The 11,991-nt window shown below is 41.5% G+C and overlaps 1 protein-coding gene across 1 annotated transcript in view; it reads right to left on the bottom strand.

Annotated features, from left to right (window-relative positions):
- CCDC15 (coiled-coil domain containing 15) overlaps positions 1 to 11,421 on the bottom strand; it is a 176,689-nt gene extending 165,268 nt beyond the window's left edge. The window contains exons 1-3 of the mRNA XM_006892846.1: positions 11,242 to 11,421; positions 3,190 to 3,339; positions 2,147 to 2,323 (exon numbers count right to left, since the gene is read on the bottom strand). Of these exons, the coding sequence (XP_006892908.1) occupies positions 2,147 to 2,323; positions 3,190 to 3,339; positions 11,242 to 11,421 (507 nt within the window). The remainder of the gene's footprint in view (positions 1 to 2,146; positions 2,324 to 3,189; positions 3,340 to 11,241) is intronic.
- Positions 11,422 to 11,991: the final 570 nt, after the last annotated feature.

Genomic DNA, 11,991 nt, shown 5'->3' with positions numbered 1-11,991 from the left:
GATAAACATGGGTATGCATATATCTACTTGGGTGCCATTTACCCATAGCATTCTTAAGTATTGCAACTCAAAGCTTGAATTTGTTCTTCAGTTCCTTCAGCTTAAGAAATGCCAAGCAAATTCAGTGCTTTTGATCTTCTGACTCTAGCTCTCTGCACATGTCATTATAATACCTTCCTCTGTCATCCTGTGCAACCCCAGAAATTTCCTGTTCAACTCCTTAATTTCTTTATTTCTTCCTTTTGCTTTGGCTTCTCGGTGTTCTAGTGCAATATTCAGAGTCTCTTCTGACATTCATCTCAGCCTTTTCTTCCTCTCCTTTCGAATTTTTACTGCATGATATTCTTGATATCCTCCCACAGATCATCTGGTCTTCATTCATTACTGTCAAGGCCTCAAAACGGTTTCTGTGATGGTTTTGAAATTCAGGTAGGTAGACTTAAGGTCAAATTTTGGTTCCTATGGATTTAACCTTCTTTAGCTTTACTTTGAATAAGAATAGTTGATGGTCTTTTCCACAATCAGCACCAGATCTAGTTTTCACAGCTGATAGTGAGGTTTTCCATCGATTCTTTCCACAGATGTAATCTATCTGATTCCTGTGCATATTACCAGGTAAAATCCATGTGTGTAGTCTGTGTGTGTTTCTTATAAAAGTTATCTACAATGAATAAATCATTGATTGTATAGAAATTTATCATTCTATCTCCAGCCTCATTTCTGTAATCAAGCCCATGTTTTCTGACTACTGATCCTTCTTCCCTGTTTCCACTTTTGCATTCCACTCACCCATTATTATTAAGCCATCTTGATTGCATGTTAGATCAATTTCTGACAGCAAAAGTTGGGAGAAATAATCTCTTTCCTGTTCTTTGCCTCTGGTTAATTTTTATAGACGTATTTAAAAGAAACAGGTAATTGAATAATAAATTACTATAGTTATAAGTCAGAGTAATAATACAGTAACTTCTCAATTAATATATCCAGAGTTTAAAGTAGAATACCTTTTATCCAATGACTTGTTTCTCCTAACCACTTACAGAGTATTATTTCAGGCAAATGTACTCATATTCACAGAGTAAGTATTTTAGGCAGCCATACTCACATTTTCTGTTGCTGTTGTTATTATGTGCCATCAAGTCACCTGCGACTCACAGCAACCCCATGTACTCTAGCTCTGAATCCTACCCTATCCTGAGCCAATCTCATCATCTCTGACACACCTAATACCATTTCTCCAGTCGCAGAGTCAATCCAATCCATCTCACCCTGGGTCTTTCTCTCCCACATTGTCCCTCTTCAAGGACTGGTACCTCCTGACCACATCCCCAAAGTATATGCGACAAAGCCTCAAAATCTTTGCCTCTAGGGAGCAGCCTCTTTTTACCCTCTCCAAGACAGACTTGTTTGTTTTCCTGGCAGTCCATGGTATTTTCACCATTCTTCCCCATCACCACAACTTAAAGGTGTTAATTCTTGTTCTCTTATTTTATACTGTCTAAGCATTTCAGGGAGATGTATTCATTCTGACAACATATAAGCATCTGAGAGAAACAAGTCACTGAATAAAAGTTACTCTATTTTAAACTCTGGGTATGTTAATTGAGAAGTTACTGTATTATTTTCTGACTTATAACTGTAGAATCAATTTATTGTAAAAATCCAATTAAATTACAGAACTAAAAAAAGGAACAAGGATAATTAATGAGTGAAATGCCCTGTATGTACTCATAATAGAAGTTAGGAATCATTTCTGCCATGAGCCTATAACTTATTAGAAAATATTTTCATTGTAACAGACGGAGGCAATGAGATTGGCACAGGATAGAGCACAGTTTAGGGCTGTTGTACATAGGGTCGCTACGAGTCGCAAACGACTCGACGGTACATAACAACAACAACAGAGAAAATGCATGTTCTTAACCTATTTTCAAATTAGTTTTAAAGGCTAATAATTTGGAGCCTTTTTTAGAACATTCTAAAAGTACCTAAACAGAAATAAGCCCCACCTCATAATTCTATCCCCCATTTTACAAAAGTAGAAAGTGCTATAAATAAATTCAAACATCAAACCTCCTAAACCAAACTTCATGTCATATTTATCTTTAGTTCTGGGAATGTAAAAAATAAAATAATATGAACTTACAGCCTGGGCTTGCTGTTGGAATAATTCATTCTGATTCTCTTCATCTTCTGGGAAAGAGGGTAAACAAGAACTTCCAAAAGCAGCATTCAAAGTGTTTGGAAAAATACTTGTTTTCCTCTTAGGAGCTAAGTGAGCAGGATCTGAAGACCACATAGCTATACAGCCTTCTTTTTCTGCCTACATGAAGGAAGGAAAAGAAACAGTGAGCATCCACTCCAATCCACCATAATCAAGCATAATCAAATACTTCAACTTTAAGTAGGCTAAACATTTTTAGACGGAGGGGACCTTGAGTCCTGGTAATTCAGTAATTAATACTCAGTTGCCAATTGAAAGGTTGGCAGTTCAAAGCCACCAGCATCTCAATGGGGAAAAAATGTGGCTGTCTATTTTTTTGAAAGATTAGCACATTGGAAACTCTACAGAGCAGTCCTGCTCTTTCTTTGAGGCTCACTCCAAGTGGAAATCAGCGTGATGACAGCTGTTTGGGCTTACAAGAGCTTTAGCAAGCAAAAAAGTTACATTTACTAAATGCATGCTAATAACTTATACATCTCACCTAATACTTACAACAACTCTGTGAGACAAGACTATCTCCATTTTACAGATAAAGATACTATAGTACTGAGAAGTTTAGTAATTAGTCCAAGGCTACATATATACTAAATATTAAAGTCAGAACTCAAATTAAAATCTGAATTCAAAATCCTGAGACTGTTTTTAACTATCTGGTGAAATTTTAAAAGTGAGCCAGAAAAACACAGGAATAAAACATGAATTTTCCACATACAAAAAATTCGCTTTCTCCCTAACACACCACCATCAAAGGAATTCTGACTCGTAGTGACTCTCCACTGAGTTTCTGAGGCTGTAAATCTTTACGAGAGATTACTTATCTTTTTCCCTTAGAGCAACTAGGAGATTTGAACTGTCAATGTTTTGAATGCCAGCCTAGCAGGTTACACATTATGATTCTTTATGGTTACCTAATACATATATACACTTTCCATTCAATCTTTACTCAGGTCTACTTTTCAACTTACTGCTTCATAAGACCTCTGAAGTTGTTGCTTTTTTCTCAGCTTAATATGTTGATTTACTCTACGTTTGACTTGTTTCTGAAAGTGCTTCAAAGCTTCTTGTTTTTTTCTTAGCTGTTCCTTTAGTTCTTCTTCAATTACACATGCTGATGTCTTTGAAGATAAAAGAGAATTTAAACATCAGTCACTTTGACCTTTAGGGTTCTCTTGTAAACAAAACAGACCTGCAAAAAGAATTATGTCCTATAACCTAAAACCCCCAAAATAATAAGGAAATCACAGACATTCCAAGATGATAACCCAGAGTCACTGTGTACTTTCCGTGGGGTATTCTTATCCCACTTGTTATAGTGTAAGAAACTAGGACTCAAGAAATTGAACTAATTTGACCAACACCTACAGCTTGAAGTTTCTCTGATACCATGCTCTATGTTGTTTGTTGTTGTTACGGGCCATTGAGTCATTTGCGACTCATAGCGACCTTATGTACAGGAGCTCTAAACACCATTCTATCCTGTGCCAACCTCACTGTCTCAAACACGTTCATTCCCACCACTCCATTCACAGAATCGATCCATCTCATCGAGGGTCTTCCTCTCCTGTGCTGTCCCTCCACTTTCCCAAACATGATGTCCCTCTCCAAGGACCAGTCCCTCCTTGCAACATGCCCAAAGTATGTCAGATGAAGTTTCAGAGTTTTTGACTCCAGGGAACATTCTGACTTCACCCTCTGCAGGACAAACCTGTTTGTTCTCCTAGCAGTCCATGGTATAGTCAACACTCTTCTCCAGCACCACAACTCAAAGGCATCAATTCTCTATCATCCCTATTGACTGTCCAACTCTCCGATGCATAGCATGTAATTGCAAAGACTATAGCCTGGATCAGGTGCACCTTAGTGACCAGCCTGACATCGTTGCACTTCAGTACTCTTGAGAGGTCCCTCACAGCTGGCTTTCCCAATCCAATTCGTCTCCTGATTTCCTGGCTGCTGTTACCAAGAGTATTGACTGTGGAACCAAGTAAATGAAAACTGTTAACTATATCAATCTCTTCACCATCCATACTGATGCTGCCAATTGGCCCAGTGATGAAAATCTTTGTTTTCTTGATATTGAGCTTCAATCCATATTGAAGACTGCAGGCCCTGACCCTCTGCAGCAAGCACTTTAGGTCCTCCTCAATTTCAGCAAGCAAGGTTGTGTCATCTGTATAACGCAGGTTGTTGAGTCTTCCACCAATCCTGATGCCACATTCCTTCTCGTACAGCCCAGCGTCTTGGATGATCTGTTCTGCATACAGATTGAAAAGGTATGGAGACAAAATACATCCCTGATGGACCCCTTTCTTGATTTTGAACCATCCAGTGTCTCCCTGCTCTGTTTTAATGGCTGCCTCTTGGTCCAAGTATAGGTTTTGCATTAGCACAATCAAGTGTTCTGGGATTCCCATTCTTCTCAGAGTCAGCCATAGCTTGTTGTGATCCACACAGTCAAAAGCCTTTGCATAGTCAATGAAGCACAGATAGACATTCTTCTGGTATTCTTTGCTTTCTGCCAAGATCCATCTTACATTAGCTATAATATCCCTAGATCCACGACCTCTTCTAAATCCAGCCTGCACATCTGGCAGTTCTCTGTTGACATACTGCTCCAAACATTTTTGGATAATTTTCAGCAGAATCTTGCTTGCATGTGCTATCAATGATATTGTTCGATAATTTCCACACTCTGTTGGGTCACCTTTCTTGGGATTGGGAACAAACATCAATCTTCCAGTCAGTTGGCCAGCTGGCCGTCCTCCAGATTTCCTGGCACAACTTAGTGAGTACATCCAGGGCAACGTCTGTTCATTGTAATAAATCAATTGGTATGCTGTCAACTCCTGGAGCCTTGTTTTTTGGCAATTCCTTCATAGCAACTTGAACTTTCTCCTTCATCACCATAGGCTCTTTTTCATATGTTATTTCATGAAATTCCTCTGTGTCAGCCAATTCCCTATGATACAGTGACTCTGTGTACTCCTTCCATTTTCTTTTGATACTTCCTGGATCATTCAACATTCTACCCAAACTATCTTTAAGTATTGCCACTAATGGCTTGGATTTGTTTTTCAACTCCTTCAGCTTACGAAACGCTGAGCGAGTCTGGCCCTTTTGATTTTCTGACTTCAGGTCTCTGCACATTTCATTATAGTATTTTGCTTTGTCGTCCCGAGCTGCCTTTTGAAATTTTCTGCTCAGCTCTTTGATTTCTTGATTTCTTCCTTTAGCTTTGGCTTCTCGGTGCTCTAATGCAATACTCAGAGTCTCATCTGACATCCATCTTGGTCTTTTCTTCTTTAGCCTTTGTAATGATCTTTTGCATTATTCATGGACGATTTTCTTAATATCCTCCCAGAGCTCATTTGGTCTATGCTCATTGGTGCTCAGGGCCTCAAACCTGTTCCTGAGACGGTTTTGAAATTCGAGTGGGACAGACTTAAGGTCAAATCTTGGTTCCCGTGGATTTGACTTAATTTTCCTCAATGTCAGCTTGAATTTGCATATGAGTAATTGGTGGTCTGTGTCACAATCAGCACCCGGCCTGGTTTTCACTGCTGATATTGAGCTTCTCTACCAAGTCTTTCCACAAATGTAATCGATTTTATTCCTATGCATACCATTGGGGGAAATCCATCTGTATAGCCTGCGTTTATGTTTCTTATAAAAGGTATTTGTAATGAATAAATCATTGAATGTGCAGAACTCTATCATTCTATCTCCAGCCTCATTTCTCTCACCGAGCCCATGTTTTCTAGCTACTGATCCTTCCTCCCTGTTCTCAACTTTTGCATTCCAGTTGCCCATTATTATTAACACATTTTGATTGCATGTTTGATCAATTTCTGACTGCAAAAGTTGGTAAAAATCTTCTATTTCCTCCTCTTTGGCTCTAGTTGTTGGTGCATATATTTGAATGATAGTGGTATTCACTGGACTTCCCTGTATGCGTATGGATATTACCCATGCTCTAAAACATACTGCTTTTCTCTGGGCTTTGGGATTCAAATTCTCAGAATCAAATACATTTCAGAGAAATAACATTAAAAAGGTGTTGACTACATGATTCTCCAAGGTAGGTCATAAAGCTACTTCTGCTTGGAGCTCTCAGGATGCTCACATTTGAAAAAGCTGTTCACTATATATAAATTCTGACTACTTTTGGACAGGAGTCTGGGGTTTCGTCTGACATACTTTGGACATGTTGTAAGGAGAGACAGGTCCTTGGAAAGGGACATCATGCTTGGTAGGGTAGAGGGACAGCGCAGCAGGGGAAGGCCCTCTATAAGGTGGATTGATTCAGTGACTGGGGTAATCAGGATGGGTGTGTTGGAGGCAGTGCAATTGGCACAGGACAGAGGAGGGTTTAGGGCTGTTGTACATATAGGGTCGCTATGAGTCGCAAACGACTCGACGGCACATAACAACAACAACAACAACAACTTTTGGACTATCATGTTTGGTTTTTTGTTTTTTTCAGCATAAAAACAGTGGTTAAGTGCCATGAAGTATATGGCAATGTCTGAACCATATGCATTTTAAAAGGCCCAAGGGCCTCTTCCATCCTTGTCAAGGGGAATGCTAACCTTTTCTCCTTTCATACAACATGAACTATCTATCATGTTTTGAGAAACCTCACACTAATTGTATAAAGAGGGAGTGTGGAACAAATAAAGATGTCCAACCTCCATCCACTCTCATTAGCCTAGTCCAGAGGTCCTGTATGTAAAAAAGCCACCCATCTTGTCTATTTTCAGTCCAGCAGATGCACTATAGAGAAAAATCTAGGAACAGAGCATAAACTCTGTCTTCTTCAGCTACTTGAGTGACCCCAACTGAGCTCCTAGACAACATGGGACAGAGACAAGGTATGCCAGTTACATACAGCTCAATTTCCCAATTATTTGCTTTGTGCCATCAAGGGAGCTCTGGTACCCTAGTGGGAAGAAACTGTGTTGCAATCCCAAAGGCATGCAGTTTAACTTCAACAGTGGCTCCACAGTCTCCTTCCTTACAAATACTACCTCTGAAAATCCAACAGAGGGACAGTTTTGGGTCGGTTCCAACTTTACAACAGATAACAAGAAGTTCTAGGTTGATTTGTTATACAAGAATTATTTTTAGGTGCCAGCAAATCCAGTATGACTCATAGTGACCCTATAAACAACAGTCCTGAACTCTTTCCTATCCTGTGCCTTCCTCACACTTCCTGACACACTTGAACCCACTGCTGCAGTCACCATGTTAACCCATCTTGTTGGGGATTTTCCAGGCATGCTGTCTTTTTCCAAGGAACAGCCTCTCTTTGTAACATGTCCAAAGTATGAGAGACAAAGTTTCACCATCTTTGCATCCAAAGAGCACTCTGCCTATACTTTTTCCAAGACATATACCCATTTGTTCTTTTGGCAGTCCATGAGATACGCAGTCCTATTCTCCAACATCACAACTCAAAGGCATCAGGTCTTCTTTTTCCTCCTTATAAGAACTGTCCAGCTCTCAGATGAGCAGGAAGTGACTGAAATAACCATGGCCTGAACCAGGCACCCTTATGCAACAAGAGATAACCAGACATTACAAAATAATGTCCACATACAATGTCAGAGTAACAGTATATTTTGATGCTAATCATTGGTGAGGAACTTGGGCTACTATAGTTCCAGGAATTTTGATGGCCACTTGAAATTTGGCGGCTGTACTACTGAAAAGCAGTAAAAACATAAAACCAAGAATTAAGTCAATGAAACTAGAGCATGGAAGTAAACATCAAAAAAATCAAAACAACCCATACTACATTGCAAAAATCTGGTGCAAAAGACTTCTTTCCAGTGTTAAAGAGCAAAGATATCACTTTGAAGACAACAGTCACCTGACCTGAGCCATGGTTATTTTAAATGCACACAAAAGTTGAATAATAAGTAAGGAAGATAAAAAAAGAATTGATATTTTTTAATTCTGGTGTAATACTGAATATACAATGGCCTGCAGAAAAAGAATTAACTTGAAAATACCGACAAAGTACTCCTTAGTTGTTGGGGAATATTGGGGAAGAAGGGAGGGCCTCTGGCCAGGACAGATCGCCTAGCTCCAGATATGTGCAAACCTCCCAATGGCCTTTAATATTGGGCACAGAAAGCTCTCCTGTGTTTGGCCATACCAGCTTGGAAAAGCTCACCACCTGGGAAGATGGCTGCCACAGCTGTTGAGCTGGAAGTGGTCTGCACAAGGCTAAGGTTCTCCTATCCAATCCGCATGTCCCACGTCTGCAAGCCCACCCTATCCTGTCTTCCTGTTTACTTGCTCATATATAAGTGTGCTGCAGCCCCCAATAAAGTTTAGCTGGATTGACTCTGAACGGCTCCCAGAGTGGTGTGTTTCCGTCGTGCATACCCCCATCAGGGTGTCACTGTTCATTGCCAGCGAATGGGCAGCAACACTTAGTGAGGACAGCAACACTTCTTACATACTTTGGACATAGTCTTAGAAAGGGCAAGTCCCTGGAAAAGGTTATCATATTTGGTAAGTAACACTGTTGTTGTGTACTGTCTGAAAAGTAATGAGAGTCAGTGAAAAAGAGGAAGAACCTCAACAGGACGGAATGGCACAGGGGCTATAACAAGGAGCTCGAACAAATGTGAGGCTGGTGCTGGGCTGGACAAAGTTTCAATCTGTTGTACAAGTGGTTGCTAGGAGTTGTAACCGACACAATAGCACCTAACAACAATACTCAGTGTATGTTCTAAGATGACAGAGTTACATCTACTAATGGGAGTACTCTATAGGTAACACATGCCAAAGCAATAACACATTGCATTAAGGTTAATTAAACTACTGAGATGGATCAGTATTATCAAACCAGGGAAAGGAGACATACTTGTATATTTACCAAGAATTCAATATGAATATATGTGGGCCTGAGTTACAATCTTTTTTAACACACCACAAAAGAAAGAGTTTGGTGGTGTATAATTTGAGTATTCTGACACTATGGATAAAGAGATATCTTTAATTCATTGCTTAAATGATTTTAAGCAATGAAAAAGAAGTACCATGTAACTAGACACCTAACTCCCCACTGCCATTGAGTTCAACTCCTGATGACTCTCCATCAGAATCCTAAGGCTGTAAATCTTTATAGAAGGAGACTGCTCATCTTTCTCCCAAAGAGTGGCCAGTGGATTGGAGTGCCTGATGGATTGAACTGCTGAGTTTTCAATCAGCAGCCATCCCCTAATGCACGATACCATCAAAGCTCCTTACAGAGTACCAAGCAAGACAAACACAGCTGAGAACCAAAAAGTTGAAGCCACCACAAAGAAGTGTCTGACAATAATTTACTTCTCACACATTAGCCTCTGAAGACCCTATGGATCACAGCTCTGCTCTGATACAAAGCAACATCATGCTTGGAAAGGTGAAGGTCAGAGAAGAAGAGACCATCAAAGAGATGGACTGGTACAGGGCCTACAGAGATGGACTCAAGTGTTTTAGAGACAGTGAGGATGGCAAAGAATAGAACAGGGTTCCAGGGTTCAGATATATTGTTCATAAGGTTGCTATGTGTCATACTTGACTCAATGGCATCTAACAACAACAACATTTATTAACAGTCATGAACTCACTGACAACCTGAAAGCCTAAGATTGTTGTTGTTGTTATGGGCTATTGAGTCTCTTGTGATTGATAACGACCCTATGTATAACAACCCTAAACACTGCTCTGTCCTGTGCCAATCACACCGTCTCTGATACACCCATCCTGATTACCCCAGTCACTGAATCAATCCACCTCATAGAAGGCTTTCCCCTCCTGAGCTGCCCGTCCACCCTACCAAGCATGATGTCCCTCTCCAAGGACCAGTCCCTCCTTACAACATGTCCAAAGCATGTTAGATGGAGCCTCAGAATCCTTGCCTCCAAGGAGCCACCCAGTTTAACCCTTTCCAGGATGAATCTGTTTGTTTTCCTAGCAGTCCATGGTACTCTCAATACTATTCTCCAGCACCACAGCTCAATGGCATCAATTCTCCTTCTAACCTCCCTAGTCATTGTCCAACTCTCTGATGCATAACAAGTGATCACAAAGACCACGGCCTGTATCAGACACACCTTAAGTCTCCAGAGAGACACCATTGCTCTTCAGTACTTTGGAGAGGTCCCTAACAGCAGATTTTCCCATGGCAATATGTCTTTCAATTTCCTGGCTACTGGTGCCAAGAGTGTTGACTGTGGAGCCAAGCAAACTAAAGCTGTGAACAATTTCAATCTCTACACCATCCATTCTGATGCTTCCCATTAGTCCAGTGGTGAGAATCTTTGTCTTCTTGATATTGAGCCTCAATCCATATTTGAGGCTGCAGTCCTTGACCCTCTGCAGCAAGCGCTTCAGGTCCTCCTCAGTTTCAGCAAGCAGGGTTGTGTCATCTGCATATCTATTGATAGATCTTCCACCAATCTTGACCCCACATTTCTCCTCATAGAGCCCAGCCTCCTGGATAATCTGTTTTGCATACAGGTTGAAAAGGTATGGAGATAGGACACATCCCTGGCATACGCCCTTCCCAATTTTGAACCATGCAGTGTTTCCTTGTTCTGTTCTGACGACTGCCTCTTGGTCCAAGTATAGATTAAGGGCTAAGAATAATTTCCCCTATGGCAACCTCCTGTGTATAGTTCAGAACTAATTGTTCCAGTGAGTTTTCAAGGTTGTGACCAAATGGAACCAGACCACAAAGCCCATCTCCCAGGGTACCTATGGATTGATGGTTTTAGCATTCAATTTTTTCAACAGTAGCCAGGTGCTCAACACCTGTACTGTCGCGGGGATGGCAAATTATGGTGAATACAATTAATCCACCAACTAAAGCTTATCTACAGCCCTGATTTTTAAAACTATTTAAACATACTAGAAACAGCATCACCAATCTATTAATCTGTATCCAGGCACGAGAATTAGAGAAGGCGAGTAAAAAGAAAGGGAACCCACCACCATATTTGGCTCAAACTGGCACTCACATAGGCTGGAATTTCCTCGTTAAGTGCTGAGGCCGGCTCCACCCACGCCCCGACGGGCACCACAGCCTGGTTCCGCTCGGCCAGCACGGCCAGCACGGCCTTGCTCTTCAGAGGGTTCAATGCCAGGGGCAACCGTGGGGTGCTTGGAGGCTTCTTGAGGGGAGCCATCCTTCCTGGCATCTGTAACTCTTTGGGTGAAATGAAAAGCAAATCAATGCTTTAAAGTACCTACACTAGAGTCACAGGGCCCAGAAAAGGAAAGCAGCCCCGGGGAGCTGGGAGTCAAGAGCAAGGATTCTAGAGTAAAAAGAAGAGTTTTATAGGGTGAGGAAGAAATAAAGAGGGAAAGGAATGGGAGTCAGACATAAAAGGACTGGATCAAGCAAACGAAGACTGGCACAGGGGGTGGGCAGTTAGGTGAGGACGGTGGATGACAGTAACAGCCGGATGGGAAAGAAGGGAGATGGGGACCTGAAATGAATTACTCGTAACCGGTTACAGGCGGGAAACGCACCACGGCACTGAGTCCAAGACCAGATAAACTCTCTCCAGAGGACACGGGGTCCCACTTGGCTGAGACAGGACTGGCCCGACGACTATCCGCAGCCGGCCTAGACTTGAACTCGCCTGAACACTAAGGAAACCGTTTCCAGCAAACCGCCACTTTTTGCCCCGCAGCCGGGCCCCGCCCCTCTGTGGCTTCACCCGCCCCTTCCGGTCTGCGCCTCCGCTCTCCGGGTCGTGAAGGCG

Source organism: Elephantulus edwardii, unplaced genomic scaffold (genome assembly GCF_000299155.1).
Source record: "Elephantulus edwardii isolate Elephantulus edwardi_28Jun2011 unplaced genomic scaffold, EleEdw1.0 scaffold00120, whole genome shotgun sequence".
Taxonomy (NCBI): Eukaryota; Metazoa; Chordata; class Mammalia; order Macroscelidea; family Macroscelididae; genus Elephantulus; species Elephantulus edwardii.
The sequence above is the reverse complement of the archived record's forward strand: the minus strand, read 5'-3'. Positions and strand labels throughout refer to the sequence as shown.